This window comes from Podarcis filfolensis, assembly GCF_964270895.1.
Source record: "Podarcis filfolensis genome assembly, chromosome: 11".
Classification (NCBI taxonomy): domain Eukaryota; kingdom Metazoa; phylum Chordata; class Lepidosauria; order Squamata; family Lacertidae; genus Podarcis; species Podarcis filfolensis.
Window position 1 is genome coordinate 58,432,686 of NC_139613.1, and position 24,624 is coordinate 58,457,309.

The 24,624-nt window shown below is 43.4% G+C and overlaps 1 protein-coding gene and 1 long non-coding RNA gene across 2 annotated transcripts; one reads left to right on the forward strand and one right to left on the reverse strand.

Annotated features, from left to right (window-relative positions):
* Window positions 1-1,158: 1,158 nt before the first annotated feature.
* On the reverse strand, window positions 1,159-22,954 carry PSAT1 (phosphoserine aminotransferase 1). The gene is made up of 9 exons (XM_083577056.1): window positions 22,801-22,954; window positions 20,076-20,136; window positions 19,297-19,366; window positions 16,105-16,310; window positions 13,539-13,711; window positions 12,720-12,889; window positions 8,197-8,325; window positions 6,028-6,165; window positions 1,159-3,372 (listed from the first exon to the last, which is right to left on the reverse strand). The coding sequence occupies exons 1-9, from the start codon at window positions 22,858-22,860 to the stop codon at window positions 3,267-3,269; spliced, it is 1,113 nt and encodes a 370-aa protein (XP_083433182.1). The 5' UTR covers window positions 22,861-22,954; the 3' UTR covers window positions 1,159-3,266.
* On the forward strand, window positions 8,332-10,334 carry LOC310745145. The gene is made up of 2 exons (XR_014539983.1): window positions 8,332-9,864; window positions 9,898-10,334. It is a non-coding gene; the product is annotated as an uncharacterized lncRNA (long non-coding RNA).
* Window positions 22,955-24,624: the final 1,670 nt, after the last annotated feature.

Below are 24,624 nucleotides of genomic sequence, written 5' to 3' on the forward strand. Positions count from 1 at the left end.
GGTGTTCTGTTGCGCCAGAAGCGGTTTAGTCCTGCTGGCCACATGACCCAGAAAAACTGTCTGCGGACAAACGTCGGCTCCCTTGGCCTGTAAAGCGAAATGAGCGCCACAACCCCCGAGTCGTCTGTGACTGAACTTAACTGTCAGGGGTCCTTTACCTTTGCATTGACCAACACAGCATTCTCTTAAACTTCCATATAATGACCTAGTTTTCCTGTCATAACCATTGACTCCCAGAGAGGTGTTCACATCTGCTTTGCTCTTCCACTGGCCTTTTAGGTCAATGTTGGATGGCAGCTAAGCCAAGATTTGGCTTCTTGTCCAAACCTAGGATGATGATTAAGGCTTCTCCTCCTCAACCACAACATGTAACCATAGGACAAATATTGGCAACAGCGTAAGGAGGAGACACCTTAAATACATTCCTCAGTTCAGACACACCAAGCCAAAGCTTGGTTGAGGTGCAATGCTGCATCTACTTAAAAGCCCAAGGAGAAGCAAGGAGGCTCATTGGGATCAGCATGTTCATGCACTTGTGCAAAGCCATGGCTTGTTTAGCGTGACATGCCAATGCAGCCACTGGCGAAAGCAAAAGAACTGGGATCTTGTAATAAAAGTGAATATATACATACAGAATTCTCACAACCTGTCTATTCAGCTCACATCCATCCAGTGGTGGTCATCAATACTAGTATTTAAAAGGGCAGCTGGATATTGCAGGAGAAAAAGTAGTATGGACCTTCAGACTAGATTGAATAACTACGTATAGGACTGTTTAAATGTTTGTATTTGAAAGCAGATTACATATTGGGACTGTGGAGCTTAATTGAGAATATAATGCTAATGGGGTAACCAACCTGGTGCCCTCCAGCTTCCATTGTTCCTAACCAATGGTCATGTTGGTGATGGGAGCTGGAGTCCAGCAACATCTGATGGGAACCACTTTGGCTAAGCCTGAACCAAGCAATATCCAGACTATGTGCAAATATGAGAGTTTACTAGTCCACCGCTGAACTGAGGTAGCAGATTCACATAAAGTGCTTTTGAACAGATTTAAAACTTCAGGAGGTAGGTTTTAAAAAAAGTCTCTCAAAAATAGTTTCACATCCCATTTTGAGTTTTCAGAGTTAAAACAAACAACATCAAATTCACCAGTGATACTTTAAAAGACTTTTATTATTTTTCAATTTAGTATACACAAAGAAAAACTTGGTTATTTTAAACAAAGTAGAGAGGACACTTTCTTCTATTTTGACCCACATACTTTTAAGTAAAAACTCCAGGAAAAGGGTTGTTCTTAATGTTATGATGATGATTTTATTAAAGTGTACATGAAATCGTACAAGAAATTGCTAACTGTCTCCTTGGCTTTAAGAAATCCAATCTTGAGAAACGAACTGATCAGGTGGCCAAATTCTATCAACAATGTTATTTCATTAAAAACAAACAAACAGCTAAAGGAACTTTTTTAAAAAAAATATGCCATGATCTAATGAATGTAGTTTTTGAGAAATAAACAGTTTTGGTTAAAATTTATTTTTAAGGGAAACATTATTGGGCAGATGGGTAAGTTATACCAGAGAGTGAATATGAAATAGAATGCAAGGGGACGATAAACTGAACCTTCCTTTCGCAAGTTAAGAGTGTTGGCCATTTCATACACGACAGTTGTGTCCTACATGGACACAATCTCTGTACAGGTCATTTGAAAAACCACAACAGAATTATGTATGATAAGCAAAGGGGTGAGGTCATGCTCAGTGGAAGAGCATCTGCTTGGCTTGCAGAAGGTCCCAGGTTCAAACCCCAGGCGTGTCCCTGTAGGGCTGAGACTGCCTGAGACTCCAGAGACCTGTTGCCAGAAAGTGCAGATAATGCTGAGCTGGAGGGAGCAATGGTCTGACTCGGGAAAGGAAGCTTCCTCGGTTCCTGAACAGGCAAGGCCTCCTCCTGCTGCAAGTGCATCTTCCAAGAAGGCACAAAGGGTGTGACATGGCCCCTGAACAAAAACGTTCATTGGGGGGAATTGTGTGGGATCTTGTGAACATGAAGGCAATGTTGGTTTCAAAACAGGCAGGAGGGAACAGGGAAAGAAAGTGATTTTGGTTTCTGTGCTGTAAAATGGAAGGGTGCCAAATGTAAATGTCTTTAAGTCAGAAGTAGTTCAGTATTTTAAAAGCAGAGGATGGAACTGCACGACAGTATAGTTAGGTGTGCGTTTAACAATTCCATGGTCAAAGTCAGCAAAACTTAACAGGCTTCCTGCTTCAAAAACAAAGGCCTGATGTTAACAAAGGATGACTGCGAGTAATTCCCTTAGGCACTAGTGAGGTGTACTTGGAATTATTAAACATATAAAATCTGTTCCCATTGAATATTATCTAAATACAGTGGTACCTCATGTTACGTAACCTCCAGGTTACAGAATCTTTGGGTTACGGCCACGGCAAACGCAGAAGCGCTCAGTGGCGCCGCACATGTGCGCAGAAGCGGTCCTCCGGTTACGAAATTTTCAGGATATGGCCAGGCCTCTGGAACTGATCCCGTTCGTAACCAGAGGTACCACTGTATTTAACTTTGCTTACCATACTAAGCACATGGCACTCTTAAGGAGGAGACTAACCTCAGGAAAATGTAACAAACAGGCACCAGGGGAAATATTTTACATAAGATGGGATTGTTTGTCAGATCCCTTACACTGAGAACAACAATTTCAGAGAGTTGCCATGTATGCAGTACTAATCTCTACGACCCCTCTAACCCACCACCCCTCTATTGTTGTCCCTGCCAAGGTCACTCAACCATTGCTACTGTGTCATTTCTTTTAGCAGATCAAGATGATAAGGTGACAGCAAAAACTGCAAGGTTTTTAGGAGGAGCAATTAGAATAAGATATATTATTTGATTGTAACCCCCCAAAATGTATTTTCTATGTTTTTACCTCTATCCTCAGTACATTTTATTTTATTTCAGGCTGCTGAATTATCTCCCTACCTAGCCACTTAAAAAGACCAAATGAACTGCATACCTCTAGGGACTGTGATAAAACACTGGAGTCAATTCTCAAAGTACAGGGACAAGCAAGCCTGGATCTTCTACAGCCAAAACCGCTTTGAATATTGGGCAGATGCAAGAGACACTGGGATTTTTATTGGTTTCCAAAATTTGACTGTGGTATTGAAAGTTTTAGTATATAAAATATTTCCACCAGCTTCCAATTCATTACACTTTTATTTCCAAGAGGGGCAACACTAATTAATTCGAGTTCATGACCGATGCCTCTCCATGAAGCTCTTCATGAATGTTGCTAACTTCTGAACATCTTCTCTTGTCACAGCATTATACAAAGAAGCACGGATTCCTCCCACAGATCTGAAAGAATAAGGGGAAATGCAGGGAAACAGTACATTTGGGGCGTCCCCCAGTTTCACCAGTGCACTGTATTCTTTTTGTAGTCCAGAACATTCATTTATATCAAAGGGAAAGTTACCTCCTTCAGCCCAAAGGCTGCATTCCTTTCTGGGCAAGCCTTTTTGGGAAAAGACGCCAGTGGTGAGCAAGGCCAGAGGCAAAAGTGGGCGGAGCCTCCAGTGTACATTCTACCTCTGAACAGCAGGCCAGTTTCTACACACCCCCCACTCTGTCCTCCACTACGCAAGCCAGAGGTCTTATCAGAGTACAAGGGAACATTCTGGCAAGGCAAAAGCACTCAATGAAGTTGTGAATCAGGGACAGTGGCGAACATGACCTGGAAAGGCGGCGTGGCAGCTAAAGACCGAATGTGGAGTGGTAAGTCCTGAAGGGCAGATAGAGAGACCTGGATGTTGGGGTGAATGATTGAGAGCCATTCATTTCCAGAAACAGAAAGAAGATTCAAAAAGCAGTTTTCACAGATTGTTTAGTCTACCAAAGCAGATACTGACTGTGGGAACTTATTTCTGGACATGTGCAGTTCCTACAGGAGACCCAGAGAGCTGGTTTTAACCAGTCTTGCTTTTCTTCTCTTACCGGCAACATGCAGAGCACAGAGACTCTTGTTTGGACTTTAAATGTACCTTTGTTCTATCGAGATGAAGTAAATGCTGCATATTGCAACCTGCTCAAGTAAATGTCTTACTTCACTGATTTTTTTATTGCTTCCATGCGTATTTTATTGCCCCTTATGTGCAACCAACCCTCAATGTGCTTCCAGGGAAGGAGCTGCGCTGTTTTCTCTGCTGGTTTAAAGGCTGGCACATGCGGAAGTGCGGAAGTGATGGGACGCAGGTGGCACTGTGGTCTAAACCACTGAGCCTCTTGGGCTCTGTCCCACCTTCTGCCAACCTAACAGTTCAAAAGCATACCAGTGCAAGTAGATAAATAGGTACTGCTGCAGCAGGAAGGTAAATGGCATTTCTGTGTGCTCTGGCACTTGTTGCGGTCCTCTGTGCGCCAGTAGCAGTCTAGTCCTGCTGGCCCCATGACCTGGAAAGCTGTCTGTGGACAAACGCTGGCTCCTTCAGCCTGAAAAGCGAGATAAGCACTGCACCCCATAGTCACCTTTGACTGGACTTAACCATCCAGGGGTCCTTTACCTTTTACAAGCGGAAGTGTTGCTAGACCACTGGATTTATGAGCCAGAGATCATAAAACCTTTAATACTTGAGGGCCACATTTGGTCTCCAGGTCTAGAGGTTGCCCACCCTCAATTTATACCAACCTGTTGCTTCCAGATGCTGCTGGACCGTAATTCCCACCATTTTTGTCCACTGGCCACATTGGCAGCTGGCTGATGGGAGCTGGAGTCGAGTAACATGTGGATGGGGAAGGCTGGTGTGTGCTAACAAGAGGCATGCACATCTTGTTGAGAATAATGGATCGTTTCTAAAGACAGCAATGCTTTAGCTAGCAATGCTTTAGATGCATACAAACTGAAGTCTCCTCATACTGTTCTTCCAAGAGTGCATGAACAGAAGAACTGTGAGTCTGAGATTGCATGAGGGGAGCAATAATTAGACCAGAGTGACAGATTTATTTTGAAGCATCACCTTGCAAGCATCACCACACCAGATGCCAAGAGGAAAGCGGGAGGCAGGAAGACCAGCCCCAGTACAAGACAGGGGTGGGGAGATACAACTCCAACAGTGAACTAAAAGGAATGACCAAGATACTGTATTTTCTCAGGACTGTGAAAGAAGAGAACTTCATTTATGTAATAATTAGGGCTGAGCTGGAAGGAAACTAAATTTTCAGAAACGTTTATATCAGCATTTGAGCTTTTCTACAAAACAAAATGGAAGGGTCTACGGAATGTAAAAGCTTGCTGGATCAGGCCCATGGCCCATCAAGTCCAGCATACACAATGGTCAACCAGATGCTTGAGAGAAACCAGGAAACAGAACATGAGCATGATAGCCAAATCCAGGTGACCACAAAGCACAGTATTACGTGATTCCTGGCTGGTAGGCATCACTCAAAGGCCAAGAAGCCAAGGACCCTAACTCAGAGGTAAAGCACATGTTTTGCATGCAGCAGGTTGCAGGTTCAATTCCGTGTGTCTCCAGATGGGGGTGGAGAAGTCTTCCATCTGAAACCCTGGACTAGATTGGTAGATGACCAATGGCCAAAATAGGTGCTTAAGCAGTAGCAGATTGGGGAAATGGTGACAGTACTTATCACCTTAGTCAAATATTTACTATAAATATCATACACAAATAAGGCATTTCTGCTCATGGACTCTTAATTCATTGGCAATTTGGGCATCCAGACTCTAAACTGAAACTTAAATAAAAATTGGTTTGTTTATCACACGGCTCTTCAGTTTTTAAAAACTGAAAAATATCTATAAAATTGTGCAGTCACACATATAAGGGATTTTTCAGACAGCACTGAAGCACAGCTAAGCTTCAGCACTAATACAACCTGTATTTTTTCACAGTTCTGAGAAATGACAATGCCTCTCATTTTTGTGTGTTCAATTCCTACTGCTCTTTCCGTCACATTGTAACTCAACCTCAGCCAAAGCTTCTTCACAGACTTCTCTCTTACCTATGCCCTTTTAGGGATAGCATGTTGTTTTCTATAGCTTGATCAAGGAATTTCTTTTCCAGGGCCTCATCGCCCTTAATACTGCCAATCCGGAAAGGAACATTCATTCTGCTCCTGCTCTTCTTCTCCACAGGACACCTGAAAATTTCACAGAAATATGATTACAGCCATATTTTGGCTTGTTATCAAATGAGTACATATTAATGAACTAAATTGTAGGTGGTATTCAACTAAGTTTTACTCAGAACAGACCTATTGAAATTAATGGGCCTAACATAGCCGTGTTCATTCCTTTTTGGACGTCTACTTTTGGACTACCACCCTATGTTTCTAAGTGACATAATCTTTTGTCAGCCACAGAAATCAGTTCTACTTGCAAACTCCAAAGGGCTACCTGAAAGATAATTACATGGAAATTACATGGGGAAGTGTCAGATGACCTCATCCCTTTATGCTGAAAGAATGCATGGAGGCGTTTGCAAAGGCTAGACATGCGCCATCATGGGCAACAGCCATGCCCCTGCTCCTGAACACTTGGCAGGTGTTCATTTGGCATGTGAGAAGACTATGTGTCCCCATGTGTGAAGATCTTCAACACACCTGCCAAAGATGCTTGAATCATGTGTGTGTGTGTGTGTGTGTGTGTGTGTCTGAACAACTTTTAAATAAGCACCAAGGGAAAATAATACATGAAGCTGGCAGGTCGCCTTTCAAAATTAAACTGCTTTGCTGTTTTCTACAAACAAGTGGTATATAAAATTTTATGAAATAAACATTTTTTTAAGCACAAGAAATGTGCTTTTCCACTACAGGCTCCTCTAGCTGGCGAAAGCCAATGAAGCTTTTGTTTTTCCCAGATGCACAGAAAGGCAGCAGCACCACACTGGGGAGAGAGTGGCAAGAGGCACAGCTGAAGGACTCTTTTGCTTGACTGGAAGGAGAACGTACTGCAAATCATTTTATATTAAATTCGTCTTCCACCTAATTCTCATCAAATCCAGGAGAAATTCAACAAAAGATCTGCAGCTACAATTACCAAGAAGCCACAAGCAAACCTGCAGTTGGCTCAACTGATGCAGCACAATCTCAACCACAAGAACTCTGAAGCCCGTGTGATATTATTATTATTATTATTATTTAGTTTATATATCACTGAATGCCCAAATAGACTTCTAAGCCATCTACATGCATAAAAGCCAATTGCCACAATTTGATAGCAAAGCACTATTCACACTTGAAAAGGAGAATGGGTATTAAATAATTTAGGCCACTTCTGTTTGTGGTTGAAAGGAGTCAACAAACAGGCACTCTACATTTAAAAAACAATTTCACTGTTTCACACCAGCATACAGCAGAGACACGCAATGCAAACAAACTGTAGCAAGTTTGCATGATGAAATAAGATTCTTGGCGCACTGAAAAGCTGTTCACATTTTGCTCTGCCCAGTAAGGCACTTCATTGCTTAGGTGGCATTTCACAGGTAAACAGCCTCCAGTCAAAAAGCATGGCACAAAATACAGCAGTACGTACTGATAAGATGCATACAGCTCAACTGCATCATAATAATGGCCACAACTTTTGTTGTGAATTCCTAAACAGCTGGCCGGCCACAGGCAAAAACCATATTAGCTGCCATGGGGGAAAATAAGTTTCTCCTGGCTATAATCTCACTTAAATGGAACTAACAAGCTAGAAGTTATGAAATGGGTAGGATGAAGGTAAACACATTACAGATAAAATAAAATTCCTTCCAGTAGCACCTTAGAGACCAACTAAGTTTGTTATTGGTATGAGCTTTCGTGCGCATCTGAAGAAGTGTGCATGCACACACAAAAGCTCATACCAATAACAAACTTAGTTGGTCTCTAAGGTGCTACTGGAAGGAATTTTTTTTATTTTGTTTCAACAACACGGCTACCTACCTGTAACTAGAATATTACAGATAATGTACCATCAAAGCATGTGATTTCTAGCATGGCATAGTCCTCTCGCAATATGCACACACCCAGAAGCTGCCGCTCCTGGGAGAAAGCAAGGCTACAAGCTTTTTCACTCAAATGCTAGTTTTCCACAAATGCTTGTGTGGAAGATTTGGTAAAGTCCTATACAGACGAAGTCCTCTGAGATAGCACCGCACAGTAACAACGGTAAAAGTTAGGACAACTTACACGTAGAATCCACTGGATCCATCAATAATATCATAAATCATCTGTGACTTCATTTGGCTAAGCTTATCCATAGCTGCAGCTCCGCCATTGTTTCTTACCCAATCCAGGACCAAGCCTGTGATATAGATACTGGAATCAAAAGAGAAGAGGCACGGATTATTTGCAATGCTATGTTCATGTCTCAATAACAGAAACAGCAAGTTTTGCTTAAATGGTATAGAAGAGAAGTAAAACCAACAAGAGAGTGTGTTGGGGGACAGGGAAGAGACAGAGCCATCTGTCCCCAATGCATACACTCAAAAATGCACCCAGTACCTAATCTAAATTGGTATGCCCCATGAAGACCAGAAGTGCGTCATGCCAAGGTGTCAGCAGGCATCCTGTTTCAAACAGTGCAAGCAAGCAAGCCAAATCACATGCAAAAAGGCAAAACATCATTTTACGGCAAGTGAAACCTGTCAGCCAAAGCAAGAGAACTTCCTATATAATACTTTGTATTCTAGTTAGAATCTAGCTGCTGGTTAACAGGGCTCTGGGAACACAATACCGTAGAGACAATTGGAGGTTGTAGATATAATGCTAGGGCAAAATTGAAAATTCCCATTGTTTCTTCATCTGTATTGGCCCTGTCATGACTGCTGAAATTATGGTCTAACCAACAAGAGATCCAGTTGTGAAATGCTGGTCAAATTAAAGGATCTTGGCTCAAGTGGCGGAGAAGCCATTCAAACTTGCGAAAGATATTGCTGGCATTGGCCTCCTGTTGATACGACAGCATTAACATTTTCATCAAACCTATTTCCTATTTAAAATAACTTAAACCTTTACACCTTGAGCTGTTCTTTTTTGCACTAGCCAGTATGAACAATTCTGTCCTGCTGCTTTCATGTAGCCTTTGACAAACTTTTCCAAAGACAGCTACTGAATGAAAATCAGAATGCAAAGCATTGTCTGTGATTTTAGCTACAAAGAGAGAATTCTGCTTGATCACAGGTATTTCCCATGGATGTCACTTTGCATACTAAACTGCTTGTAAAAAGCTAATAGCCATAATCCTAGATATTACTATAACTACTATTAATATTAAGCATTCAAATAGTGCTCAAGACTGTTAAAAGTACATTACAGTGTTGTTTGTAAGGATTGCCATTTTGAATGCAAGGGAGATGAATAGCATCATCTCCATATTACAGGTGGGGAGCTGAGGGATAATGTTGACCCAAGACTACCTTGTGAATTCAAGGCAGAGATTCCCAACTCAGATTCTCAGCTAACTAGGAAGTTGCTCCTACTGAACCAAGCTGGATTATTGCTAAATCAACAGTGCTTATTGTAAGCAAATAGCCTGAGCCAACTGCATCTCACAGTGCTCACCCAAGTCATCTGATCTTTTACTGTCCCCATGTGCAGAAAAGCATCATTTACCCTACTCAACTGGCATGCAGAAGTGTCCTTCTAAGCTGCCTGCCTTCTCCAGGGACCTTCTGGTTGATCACTACTTTGGAAGCAGGATCGTGGGCCCTTTATTTGTAAAGCTTCCATTATGCCAGTGCCTGGATTTGGTCCCAGAATCACACAAATCTGTAAGTCACTCAGATACATGCCCCATTTCCAGCACATTACACAAAAGCCATGAGCATTAAGGAAGCAGAGAACGCCCAGAAATCAGTGTTCCAATGTGGAGCGTGAATTGTGTTGAAGCTGGTATGGGGGGCTCTAATCCACCTTCCAGACAAAAGGACAGACTTTGATGCCAGAACACAAACCAGCACAAGTCTTTGGCAGACAATAAGCCTAAAATATAAAACATTCCTGTTCCTTAGCTATTTTGTTCCATTTCCACATCACTCTTTCTCTGTACATTTGCACACCTGTTGTAAAAGTGTCCCACACTCAGAGAATTCCTGTATGAGCTAGTTTGGTACCGGTTCATTATATCCTGTACTGGATTTCACATAAGCCTTTATGATCCACAAAAATACACTCACTAAATAAGTGGGGGCAGGGGGCGTAATAGACTGACCCACTTTAAAAGCCACATAGCAAGCTTCCATGCCATCCCCAAAGCAGGTTTAGTCATAGATTTGAATATCAGGGAAATCCATGTAGCTAGGAAATGCGATTTCTCCCCCGGGGGGGGGGGGAGCACTGTTAATCTTCATGCAGCAGATTAACGTCAGGAAGCCAGGACTCCTTTTGGCAAGAGGTTAAAACGATCCGTATTGGAATAATTTAATTCAGTGCTTCACTACAGCAGCTCATGGACATTCAGGTCAGGTCCCCAGCCAACTAACGGCTGCACAGAGAAGAAAGAGAAACAGTCAGAATTACCGAAAAAAGGAAAGAGAGTTTGGTCAATCTCTTGCAAGACACATGTTGTTTTCAAGAAGCAAACACAAGGCAGAAACATCCAGCCAACTTGCAGGTTACAAATTTTACAGCACTGTAAATATGGAATGTTATACAAAATGGGTAACTAGTTTACAAATATATAAGAAAAAATGAAGTTTAAAAGTTTGCAATTGTCTGCCGTGAGTTTTATGTCCCTACTACAGTATACAATTATTATGCAAGCTACTGATAATTTAGCAGTTATGGCTTCAAGGAGAATTCAGTTTTTCTTAATTGAAATTATTTTCCATGCATGTAAACCTTTCACTCCATACTCAGGTTACTAGAATAATGTAATGGGGAAGGACTTAAACTAGGCACCAAAAATGACCAATAGATGCAAAACTCACCACTGGTCAAATAGGGTACTTTATCAATAATGATGCGTTCTTCCCTTCCACCACACCCCCTTTTGTCTTCGCAGAGAAGCTTTTCTTGGTTTTTCTGTTTAGCCAGACAGAAACAACCAATCATGTTATATGGCATAGCCATATTTCCAAATTTTAAAATCCTTGCAATGTTTGTGTTGGGCTTGTCAGGGAGAAGGAAATGGTGCTTTTCTGATGGGGTTGTAAACCCCCCCTGAAAATGTTTAGTTAAAAGGCAATATAAAATTATTTGAAATAAAGCTAAAATACTCCATACATTCCAGAACACTGCCAACACTAACTATCGAATAAGTAACTTTTGGCATGTGTGAATAAAATCTGTATGAAACTTCTAGTGATGGAAAAGGGTTGGGGGGGCACCAGCCTATTGTACGTGGTAGACACATGTTGCACAATTAAATACTAAGAGATCTGTTTGAACTCCTGCATCTGATATGGTTTTTCTCCACCTTGCAAGGTAACATTCATAACATTTTTCCATCGGTACATCCTATGAAGTTGAAACAGACCTTTAGAAATGGGGATTTAAATGCCTGAAAAAATTGAAATGCCTGTTTTATACTCCTAACCCATTACAGAAGGAAGTTGTAGGATCTGCTTGCATAACTAAAATTTTCCATTCACATAATTCATGTGCTCACACAGTAGATCTGAAGAGTATTTGGTTCAGTAGTCACACATACACTCACTCACCTCTTGAGTAACTATTAACTCCTAATTACCCTACTAACAAAAGCACAACTTCACTGCTGTCAGCAATTCAGAAACACAGAGAGTAACCCTTTATTCAGTTTTGCCTTGTTTGCATCCAGAACTGCTAATTAAATTCCATTTAGTAACCATGATGCCTAGATGACAATTAAAATGGAAAAGGCATGGTTGTTGGTTGGGATTTTGGTCTGGGCAAATAATCACCTGAGCCAGTTCAGCTTGAAACAGGTAAGTCAAGAGATGCGTGTAGGCAGTGGAAAGGACTGAAACTATGGGCAGAGAATTTCTCGGCTCAATTCAGACCATGATCAGAAGCAGACCTGGCACTGCCATGACCATCTTTGCAGTTTTCGCACAGTGCTGCAATGTGACACTACATCCAGGACACAACAAAGAATTAGCCAGTACTGCTGTGTAAGCCTATCTGCCAGCAGAATACGAAGTCCAAAGAAAGCATTATGTCAAGGGTATCTTCAAGTCTGTAGTCAGTCCTGCTGAGGACCAATTCAGGAAAAGCAGGAACTCTGCTAAAATTTATACCACCCTGACATTTTATTTCATTGGAAAAATTTGGTTATGTCACTGAGACATAACATTTATTTTCTGAAGTAGCTTTATTTATCCCCCTTATCCAGTGGGTTCGGACAGCCACCTGTCCAAAGCCTGACATCACAATGACATTAGATAACCTGTTTTTGCATAGCACTGTACACCAAATCAGCAGCAATCAGCTGATCACTGTGGTTTGCAAAACGCCATGCATGGCGTTATGCAATCATCAGCTGATTGTCAGAGTTTGCAAAGCACTGCGCACCATTTGCAGATGTCTGCAAACTTCCACTTGGCCCAGTCATGTCTTTATCTAGTATAGGGCAGGTGGGCACGGCTTCGCCAAAATGGCCTTGGGGGCCAAATGGAGAGGCCTGGTGGGCCTAATTTAGCCCACAGACTGGACATTCCTAACCTCTGCTCTGTATAGTAAACTTCCGAGTAATTAGCAAAATGAAGGATATTGTACTGTGGCAAAATTACCTGAAGCACGGAGGAGTGTTGTATAGTGAGCTGTTCTCCACTTGCACTTTGTAGTCCAACACTGTTGGGCACTCTTTGAGCGCAAAGCCAATCAGGTCCTCACGTACTATAACCACTGTAACTCCAGCACAGCCTGCATTCTTCTGGGCACCAGCAAAGATTACACCAAACTTGACATTGGAAGTGGGGAGGAGAAAAGAAAGGGGAAATGGATATTAAATCCATGTACTCATTTGTACATTACAGTCGTACCTCGGCTCCCAAACGTCTTGGGAGTCGAACATTTTGGCTCCCAAACAATAGAAACCCAGGAGTGAGTGTTCCGGTTTACAAACATTCTTTTGGAAGCCGAATGTCTGACGGGGCTTCCGTGATTTCCGATATGCTGCAGGAAGCTCCTGCAGCCAACCTGAAGCCGTGCTTTGGAGGTCAAACATTTCAGAAGTTGAACTGACTTCCAGAACGGATTCTGTTTGACTTCCGAGGTATGACTGTATAAGCAGAACACATACTGGTGTATGTTCCTATACACACAAATAAAGGAAAAGATCACTGCTGTGAAACATTAGCAAGCTAAATCACTTAACAATGCATATACTGAAAGTGAAATACTCTCAGGAGGCCCTTCTCATGTGATAACTAAATGTGATCCTAAATATGTTTTACTCAGAGCAGACCTATTGAAATTAATGGATCAAATTTAGTCATGCTCATTGAACAAGTGAGTAATAGCATTACACGAATCAGCTTGAGCAAACCAAGGTTTGAGATATCACGTTACTCTGTGCAAAGGAACAAACTGCCCTTTTGGAACTTTACCTTAGACACATCCACCGGCCTGGAGAGGAAATTGGATGACATATCACACACTAACACTGCCTTTCCAACATCAGGGACAAAGTCAAACTCCACACCATGAACCGTCTCATTTGCACAATAGTAGACATAAGAGGCATCGGGGTTAAGGTTCCAAGTGCTTGGATCAGGAATTTCTGAAGCAGGTAAGACAACAGAGACAGAAACAATGGAAATATTTCCCAGCTAGCAGATTCAGAAGTCCGATGAGATACAACTTTCCTTTAAATATTGAACTCTGAAAGCAACTCTAGTTCAACAAATTTCTATTGCTTTGCCAGCAAAGTTCATTCATTTTTGGAATGGCTACAAAAGAGAAAAAACACCCACCACCCACCACACTTTCTCATCATGGAAGTAGTAGAGTGTGTTAAACAAACAGGATACCAGGTCCTTTCAAGATGCTAAAAACAGACACCATTCAAAATCATTTCAACATTCAAGCCAGAAAGTAATCTTTTGTAGCATAATAAGGTAGTTAGGTGAGGCCCCTGTGGCCCTTCAGACGTTCCTAGACTATGACTTCCATCATCCCTGACCATTAGTATGCTGGCTGAGGCTAATAGGAGTTGGGATCCGGCAAATCTAGTAAGCCATAAGTTGTCCACCCTGATCTCCATGATGCATGCTAATCCTCATTGATGCCAATGTATTTTGTGAACTTAACAGGCTACTCACACACCCAAACACCAACACAGCATTTGCAAATGGCTGTGTTATAATGTAGGAGTTGCTGCTACAGACATTTTCCCCATGGTGACATGCATAAGCTACACATGTATCAAGAACTACATTTCCCATCAGCCCCAGACAGCACAACAAATGGTTCTCAATGGTAAGAATTGTAGTTCAACAACAACTGAAAGGCCACAGGTTAACCAGTCGTGCTTTAGATAATAATTCAGGCTTCCTCAACTAGGCACTAGGGCCGGGCGATATCTGGTTTTCAACCTCCCTACAGTGGCGGAGGGTGTGCCACACTTTCCCAAAGCAGCAGAAGGTCCCATACTACCTCCCCATGGTGGCGGAGGATGTGCTGCACTTCACTGCAGCAGCAGAGGACCTTGACAAGGCTCCCTGTGGCAGTGGAGGGCCTTAAAATTTAAGGAAGTAGTAAATTCAATAGAAATATTAAATAAACTTCAATATAATATATTTAATATATTTTCAACTAATTTAAGAGGTTTTTTAAAAAAAAGAAAGGTAAAGGACCCCTAACAGTTAAGTCCAGTCGCGGATGACTCTGGGGTTGCAGCGCTCATCTCGCTTTACTGGCCAAGGGAGCCAATGTTTGTCTGCAGACAGTTTTTCCGGGTCATGTGGCCAGCATGACTAAGCCGCTTCTTGAGAAACCAGAGCAGCACACAGAGACACCGTTTACCTTCCCGCCGGAGCGGTACCTATTTATCTACTTGCACTTTGACATGCTTTCGAACTGCTAGGTTGGTAGGAGCTGGGACCAAGCAACGGGAGCTCACCCCGTTGTGGGGATTCGAACCATCGACCTTCCGATCAGCAAGCCCTAGGCTCACCTGCATCCCTAATTTACGAGTATTTTAAGTGATTTACTAGTCAAGTTGCATCTGCTTCCCCACTCAGAGGTCTAAGTGGAATCTGTGCATGCAGAAGCCCCACTGAGTTCAACTGAACTTACTTCTGCTTTCCTGGGAGTAAGCCTCACTGAATCTAGTAGGGCTTGCTTGCAAGTAGACACGCATTTACTTGCACTGCTTACTGAAAAAACCCTCCCCATCATTCTCACAAGCAAAATGAGCGCTGAACCCCATAGTCGCCTTTGACTGGACATAACAGTCCAGGGGTTTCTTTCCTTTACCTAATGTTTGCACAGTCTCATAAGCTGTCCTGAAAGTGGGGGCAGAACCCTAATTTATGCACTGCACAGCAGACACACCATATCATCATGCATTTGGTTGATGTGTTTCAGAGATACAGCAAGTTGCCCTATTCTTTTTCATCATGGGTACTTCCAGGCCAGCACTCTTGTCAAATTGCATTTCTGCTTTGATCCTCACTCTCCCTCTACTGATTTTCCCATGCCCCTAAACTTTTGTTTTCTTTTTTCTCCCACGCACAATTTTACCCCTACATGGTCCAATAACTTTGATGTAATGCACCCACAGAAGGGGGGAGGGCCAAGCTGGGAGTGTAACACCCAGATTTAGCCTCTCCTAAAAGCAATGTGCAGAAGTGGTTAGTTTTGCATGAAGGGGTTCACAGGTACCAACAGTGCAAATTTGGCAGTTTTTGAAAAGACCATTAAGAAAGATGGTCAAGGTCAAGGTCAAGGAAGCAGCAGCGAAAGCTTCCTATCCAGGCCAAATCATAAGAATGGCTGCATTTCGGTAATGAGATAACCAGTTTTCATACTTTGTGACCCATTTCTTTTTAGGATTGTAGTAAATATTACACACAGTTTGTTTTTATAAAAAACAGAAACAGTAAGCAGGAAAGAAAATGCACATACAACAGTTTAGCTTTCACAAACGTTGAAGTTTGCAAGTTTACTTACTTGTATAACTAGACAGTTTAGGATGAACAAGGTTCACTTTGGCATATTTCTCTGCTTCCTTGGCTGCTTTTGCTGACCAAGCTCCTGTAACCACATAATCAGCACACCTGGCTTCTTTTAGCCCAATAAGATTAAGTGGGACGCCACTGAATTGTCCAGATCCACCTCCTTGGAGAAAAATCACTTTGTAGTTGTCTGGTATATTTCTGTGCAAAGAAGTATCGGGAAAATGAAACAATACTATCAGTTCAGGATTCAAAATATTTGACAGTTGTTGTTCTCCAAATTAGATCCCCGGTGAAAATATCCGTTATAGATCAATGAAACTTTTTTGTTAAAATGATGTTTTACATTATTTGTAAACAGTTACTATCCAGTATTTCAACACATACACAGTATTTCAGTATAACCCTCTGTCAGACTAATAAGCATTAGATATAATAGTCTACATATTTCAGCTTCCAAAGAAAATAAGAAAAATGCTTCTAAGTTGTTAAGTTCCAGAAGCTCTATAAATGCTGCTACTGGACCAATCACATTAATACAACATGAAGAAGAAAGCCTTGTGCTGTGGCTGGATGACTGATGACAATGCAAAATTACAGATAATCAACTAGGCGTGTGCTTGGTGCTGCTGAACAAATTTTAGCAGAGTGAGGAATCTTACAATGCTGTTCCAGAATGAACTGCGGAAGTCAAAATTTATAACCAATCCAGATACATGCAAAAAAGTACCTACTGTATTTTTCGCTCTATAAGACACACTTTTCCCCTCCTAAAAAGTAAGGGGAAATTTGTGTGCGTCTTATGGAGCGAATGCAGGCGGGAGGCTCTGCTCAGCGCTCCCTTTAAAGAGATCACGGGGCTGCCCTTCTCCCTCCTCGGGGAAAAGCCCCCAAGAGCCGCACACACGCTCCACGCGCTCTTTAAAGGGAGCGCGGCTCTTGGGGGAGCCTTAGCCTCACGCAGCCTCTCCCGGGCAAGGGGATGAAGGCTTCCCCTGCCCGGGAGAGGCTGCGCGTGGCTATCCCATAAGTCAGGACAGCCAGGGGGATCGCTGCGCAGCGATCCTGCTGGCTGTCCCGGATTCTGGGATTCAGAATATTTTTTTTCTTGTTTTCCTCTTCCAAAAACTAGGTGCGTCATATGGTCTGGTGCATCTTGTAGAGCGAAAAATACGGCACTCTATTTGACATTTCTTGTTTGGATTCTGTGAAGCATCACTTGAAGCCCGCTCCCAGATATACTAGGCAGAATTCTAGGCTGCCCTGTGGATCTCAGACACTTCACATGCTCCAGTCTTCAAGCATGGACAGCCGCTGGCAAAACACCACAAAGGAAGGCCTACTCTTGACTTCTTCAGAGCAAACTTGAGCAAATATTCCGTATCTTCTTTTTTAAAAAAATAATTTTTATTAACTGGCCAATCACATCAAATTAAATCACATCACATAAATTCCAAATTACAAAGCCAAATTTTTAAATTTTGTTGGGGGAACCCATACTTCAAGATCCAAAGGGGGATTCAGATCATCTTCTTATTACTGCGTTAATGTCCAAATCAGTCCCAGTCAGTCCAAACAAAATTCATAATTCTATCCAGTCTTATCTTGGTGTTTCCACATCATATCTTGTTCATATAATTTCTATTTTTCCTTTACGATCTCTTCTGTTAGTCTCCTTAAGCCGATAAGCAAAATAATAATCCTGTGTGGATTTCCCGTTCCTCCACTAAGTCCAGATGGTTTCCATATATCTCCTTCGTAGATAACATCGCTCTTTCCATCATAAATTTGGCATTTGTCGCTCTTAAGTCCCACCGAGAAGTTGATCCACGATATGTAAACAACTCTATTTCTCTCTTTCTCCTCCCAGACCCAAGAGCTCCAACAATGCCTCCCAAAATGGCGACAGCATTTTTAACTGCGTCATTCCAAAACTCTTAGCTTTCCAGCTTCATCTTGAAACATTGCTTTGGTTCGAAAGTTTATCTCCACACAGCCTTAAATCCACAGCTTAAGTCCTTAGTTTCTGACTCATTAGGGGAGGGGATTCTTGTTAAATCACATAAGAAAAAGGAAGGCAGGTTTTTCCCCCCTCCCCCCTCAGTCATACCGTATCTTGACGTATCTTTATTCCTGTCTTGTTATCAGAGATCTCTTCTGTCAGCAGTCTTTACTCCCCTTTTTCCTTGAAGCATGTGCAATTTATCTCGTCCAAATTGCTTCTTTTGAAGATGCTTGCAACTAGCGGCGCGAATCAGGGACGGCGTCCAGGAGTGCCGGAATCCCACAGGAGGGCTTTGTGCCTAGTGCCCCCACCCCCACAAATTCGGGGGTGGTATCGGGCACAGCAGGCAAGGGCCGTCCCCCCCACAATCCTGGGGGGGTTAAGGAGGCTAATTACCCCCATCATAGTCTCCAAATTACCTCGTGTGGGTCGGAGAGATGTTATTGTCAGCCATCTTCCGATGCGCCACCTAGTGGCCCCCTCAAATATTCCGTATCTTCATCTAACCCACCATGTGTGGCGTTTGCCCTCCTATGTGTGTGACATCATACTGGGTTCACAGGGAAAGGGTTAACTAATTGTAAAGTCTAACCAATGGGAACCCAGGGGGCAGAGTTAAGTGTGTATAAGTTTTAAGCAGAGAGGTTTTTAGAGAGTTAGAGTTGTTGAGAAGACAGTCTGGAGTTAGAAGAGACAGAGAAGATAAGTCTGTGGGTTGGGCTAGTCTGGTGTGAAAGAGTGAGAGAATTTGTTAAGAGGAGTCAGTCAAACAGTTAAGATAATCAGTCAGAGGGTATTAGGAAGGTATAGGAAGAGAGTAACTGGTTGGTGGCAGCGGGGAAGCAAACACAGTGGTGGCACAGGGATCAACAGACCGATAAACGTCCAGGGACCTTGTGTGATTGCCACACCATGGTACTGTGCTACAGTTGCAAGTATTAAATGTATTTTGCAGTTGCCAATACAATATTAGAACAATAACCGAACCTGCTGGCAACCTTTTAGGAACAAATCATTCTAAGAACAGGAGCACGAAGTGTTTGGTCTTGTGTCCATATCAATAAAACAGACACTTTGATGAACTTACTGTAAAAAAATTACACATGGAGTGGGAACTGTACTACAGTTACTATGTCTTCAGATTAAAGGCTTTTTAGAATGTGAATAAAAATGATCACTTACAAGAGTTCACGCAAGGACTTTTCAGCTGCTTTGACAATTTTTGAAAAATCAGATGATCTGTGGCTCATTTCTGCAACAAAATAAATATATCAGAAACAACACAAGACAAACTAAAATAAATTTCACTAAAATAATATAAATATTTTAGTATCACTAAAATAAATTTGGCTTTATAAGATTGCCATCTTTTAATTCACATTTATTCAATGGAGATAGAAGGTCAGTGGGTACAGGAACTGTGTGCAAATGTCCGCTTCCTCCACTGCAATGAATGGAGAACTCTTTTCAGGCAGCACAGCTACGCACATCAGAGCTCCTACACCCTTGAGGAAACTGCTAGACCAGGGTGACAGATTCTGTTTCAGTACCATAGGGGGTAGAAACTGCAAAGGTAGCTGGATCCTCAGTTCACTTCACTGGAAAGTGAAAGGGAAATAGCAAGAGCTGGTGTTGCAGAGCCGTAGCTGGAGTGTTGCAGGTGGCTCAGGAAGACCAAAGTTTAAAGTCCTGATCAGCTATGAAGTTCATTGGGTGACTCTGAACCCACTGCAGTTTCTCAAGAGAAAATGAACACCCCTGGCCCCTTCAGACATCTGCTTTCCAGAGCTCATTGGTGCAAGGGTGGGATAAAAGTTGGAGAGATATTTCAGAAAGGATAATTCTCAAACTGGGAATGCCTACATTTAAATGCGTAGCTCTTCCATGTTGTGTTCATTATAAAATACAATTAAAAGCTCCAAATGCTAAAAAGACATCAAGAATAAGTAAGAGTGCCTTACCAAGAACACTAATGCCAAGGCCATTATAATTCACCAACTCTTTCTGGGCTTCTAACAATACCTACAAAAGAAATCAATTTGATATCATTGTGGACATTTCAGTGTCAAATCTCACAAATCCTAGTTACTATATAGAATCATTTGTAAGTGTATGTGTTATCCAAGCATGGGCAGACATAATTATACCAGGTTGTTTTCTATCACCTAATCCTTTTGTTTCTTTTTCCTTTTGCTATTGTAGAACTGGAGATACCAAAAACACATCCAGAGACTTTCTGCACACTGGGCATGCACCTTCTACTTTTGAGCTATGCTTTCTGAGCTTGTATATTTCTTATAAAAAGGAATTCTTATAAAGACTTTAAAAAAGACAGATTCAACAGGATCGGATCATGTGTAATGTCGCCCATGGTTATTTCAATATGGCTAAAGTTTTAGCAGCCAATCACAGATTTTTCAGTGTTTCAGGTACACTGTCCTACACTGGGAATGAGTTCTTAACAAAACACCTCGCATCCAGAGCCATTCTCTCTTTGCACCGATGTGAAAGACTGCTGGAATAAATGACCTAATTTATCATTTTCATGCACGGCATTTTGGACAGATCAGATCTGGCATTACTAACACTGGGCACCATTTTTTCCCAGTAAACCACTGAAAAATAAAGGCATTTTTCAATAGCCATTGTTTAGGTACAAGTTCTATTGAACATCAAAGTTCCTTTCTAGCTGATTAATCAGATTCAGCACAACAATAAGACACTAATGCACAATCCTTTGATTAGAAAAGGCATCCAACTCATGTTATTAGGGATGGGCAATCTGGTTCTCTAACTGTTGCTGGACTACAGCTTTCATCTTCTTCCATGGCCCTATGGGCTGGGGCTTATGAGGGTTGGAGTCACACAACATCTGGAGGACCACAAGGTTCACATCCCTATCAGAATATTATGTACGAAGATTAATTCAAATGAAAATGTTTGCTGCAGACTTCTAAAGCAGTCTTTTAGAAAGTAGCAACAACTTCACAGCTTCCCATGGGTTTAGCCAGGATTTATGTTTTGGGGGGGAGGGAGAACCTCAGTTAAATATTTTTATTGATTTACTTGATTAGGACAGGGCAGCTGCCCATCCCCCCACCCCCGGCTATGTCCATGCAGCTTCCCAGGTCCAAAAGAGAACAATGCACAAGAATGCTTTAAACTAAAGCGCTTAGGAATGCAATTCTTATGGAAAGCTGGAAAAATAATTTATATCTGATGGAGCCAAACCTCTCCCATATGTGATTGGATCAAGACAGATGCTGATGTAACTTTCTGAGCAGATGAGTTTACAGTCAGCATATTACTATCATATGTTGTATAAAATATGTTTCTCCAGTCGCCTGACATTAAACTAGGATATCTGCAAATGTTTTTCTGTCCTACATGTTCACAAAGCATTTATTCAGCAGTGGTAAACAAAGGGTTCTTTTAATTCCAGCCCCACGCACAAACAAAAGGGGTAAGCATTTTTATTCCATGAGCTCTGATATTAGTAGCTTTTTCAACTGGAAAAAAACTAAGCAAACTATATTCCTTTTCACAGCTGTTGGAGCAAGGAAGGAGGGAATTTAGGTAGTTTTTCCACAGCTGCTGGGACACACCTCCACAGAAAGAGAATGCGTACTGTTCTTAAAACCCCTGAAATGGCCCTTGTGTTACAGCTCAACAAAACGTTATCCTGTAATAAAAGCCATGCAAAGCATTTGTTTAGGAGCGATAGGAAGTTAAAATGGGTAACCAATAATAGATCTGGGAGCATAGGTTCGACATTTTAAAACAGACATATGTCCTTTTAAAGAGAGTGGGAGTCAGAGACAAAACGTGCTTTGCACTCTTCCAATACAAGGCTTTGGGAGTTAAAAAGAGGAGGGGGAATTGCCAGATGTTCTGGGACAGCCTCGAAAAATACATATTCCCTCCTTTACTACTGTACCTGAAAGAGCAAGGCGTTAGCAATTGCTCTTTAGTTCACTGCCAGAATAGAAGACGCCAGCACAGCAAGATAAACGAAGATAGGAAGAGGCGAGCTAGTGCGAACTTGCCAGCTAATTAGCGTACTTGACAAGAATCCTGTACAGCACTTTTTAAAAGCCCCAGCCTTTCTCACCCTTTGCTCCACTTTAACCACGAATGCAAAATCCCTCCTTTGTTACAACTTGCTAACACCCGTCTCGAGGCAGCTCTCCGACGGGAGAATGCGGGAATGTCCTCTGTACTTCAAGCAAACACTTGCAAATTGCCCCTTGGAGATATCGCTTCCACAGTATAATAGCTGTTGATCTTTTCACAGAACAGCGTAGAGAGGACGGGGACACAAGCACGCCCCTTTTGCAACATCTCTCAGCACTGTGGAATGCCGATTCAGGGAGTCTCTTCCCTGATCAACGATCCGCAGCTCCTGCTGCGAACTAGATCACCCCCGTCCCGAGCGCACCAAAAAGCGCGCACCCCCAACGCAGTTATCGGAAGGGCAGCCTTAAGTTGAGCGGGGCTGACTTCCAACTTACAGCGCAAGCCTACTCGGAAGCAAGCCTGGCCAGCTTCCATGGTTACGTGAATACAGGACCGCAGCCACGGCGACACGGGCTTCCGAAGGCACATGCATAGGATCGGGCTGCGCAGTGCAAATCCTCCCCCCTCGCGCATCTTGCCTGCAGGATTGAGCCCCCGCGGAGCACGTACCGGCAGCGGCAGCTTCGCGGGTCCCGCGCCGAAGTTGGCCACGTGCTTCTGGGCGTCCATGGTCCGGGCGATGCTTCCTCCGCGTCCCTCCGGCTTTGTGGGGCTGCAGCTCAGCCGCCTCTCCGGATATTCCCAAGCCCAGCGACCTTGAGCGTGCCTGCTTTCCGATTGGCTCCTTGGGCCGCGGTATGGTAATTGCCACGCTCCGATTGGCCAGCGGCTTGGGTCTGGCCGAGCCATTGGCCGGATGGGCGCAGGAGAGAGGCGATGCAAGGCAGGAGGCAGATTGCAACATTCCAGGGGCTCCGGCAGCTGGAGCGGCTGCTCGCGGTTCGTCCGGGCAGCGGCAACCTTGGATCCGCGACGCCGCCGCCGCCGCCACTCCCCCTTGGCAGCGGAGCCGAAGAGCCGCGGGCGCCTGTTCTCTTTCAGAGGACGACGAACTCCGCGCTGGGCACCTTGCCCGCCCCGCCTGCACCGACAGAGCAGTTATGGTCTCTGCAAAGCGTTTCAAGAAGAGTAAAAAAGGGGGTGGGGGAAGGCAGGGTGCCCTGCGGCTCTAGGGAAAGAAGAAAGGGAGCTGAAGTCTAGATTTATTTGAAACCAGACCACCCCGCCCTGAAAAGGATCGGGCTACAAATGCATGTTGGAATGCGCTGGCTCCTTCCCAACTAACTTCCTCCAAGTTGGTAGGCCCACCACCTGCCTCCTTGATCCGTGCCGTCTTGGCTGATTAGGGAGTGTCCAGATGTTGCGTGGACCCCCCTGGTTGAAATTATCAATTTGTCCCTTGACATGGGGACATTCCCAGGGGAACTGAAGGAAGCAGTAGTGTGTCCACTCTTAAAGAAAACTTCATTAGATCCCTTAGACCTATCCAATTACCGCCCAGTTTCAAATCTTCCATACCTGGGTAAGGTAATTGAGAGAGCGGTTGCTGAACAGCTTGGTAGGTTTCTGGAGGAAACATCGGCATTAGATCCATTTCAGTCCAGTTTCCGTCCTGGTTTTGGGACGGAGACGGCTCTGGTTGCCCTAACAGATGACCTCCGTAGACAACTGGATCAAGGCGGGTCAGGACTGCTGATCCTTTTAGATTTGTCAGCAGCCTTTGACATGGTCGATCATGATCTTCTGGACCATCGCCTCGCAGACGTGGGGATACAGGGCATAGCCCGTAACTGGCTGTGCTCTTTTATCTCTGGTTGGGGACAGAGGGTGGCACTAGGGAGGGAAATGTCGTCGCGCCACTCCTTGGCGTGTGGAATGCCGCAGGGCGCAATTCTCTCCCCGATGCTTTTTAACATCTTTATGCGCCCCCTTGCCCAGATTATCCGGAGCTTTGGGCTGGGCTGTCACCAATATGCTGATGACACTCAGCTCTATCTGCTGATGGATGGCCACACCGACTCGGCCCCGAACACACTGACCAGATGCTTGGAAGCTGTGGCTGGATGGTTTCGTGGGAGCCGATTGAAAGACAGAGGCCCTATGGCTGGGACGGGATGGCATGGGGATGAGGGACCAACTCCCTTCTCTTGTGGGGGCCCAATTAGTGCCATTGCCTTCCGTTAAGAGTTTGGGTGTAATCCTTGATGCCTCCCTTCCCATGGAGGCGCAAGTTACAGCAACAGCCAAGGCGACATTTTTCCACCTTCGCCGCATCAAGCACTTGGTCCCTTACCTTTCCCGCCCCAACCTGGCCACAGTGATCCATGCGATGGTCATCTCCAGGCTTGACTACTGTAATTCGCTCTACGCGGGGCTGCCCTTGAAGATGTCCCAGAAACTCCAGCGGGTGCAGAATGCTGCAGCCAGGCTCCT

What these genes read in the sequence shown, in the direction of transcription:
- PSAT1 (XM_083577056.1), bottom strand. Translation starts at nt 22,860, where the DNA reads ATGGACGCCCAGAAGCACGTGGCCAACTTCGGCGCGGGACCCGCGAAG. An exon ending in AAGTCCTTGCGTGAACTCTT is followed by an intron (nt 16,311 to 19,296) that starts GTAAGTGATCAT and finishes TTCTTTGCACAG; the next exon opens with AAATATACCAGACAACTACA. An exon ending in AACACTCCTCCGTGCTTCAG is followed by an intron (nt 8,326 to 12,719) that starts GTAATTTTGCCA and finishes TTTTGATTCCAG; the next exon opens with TATCTATATCACAGGCTTGG.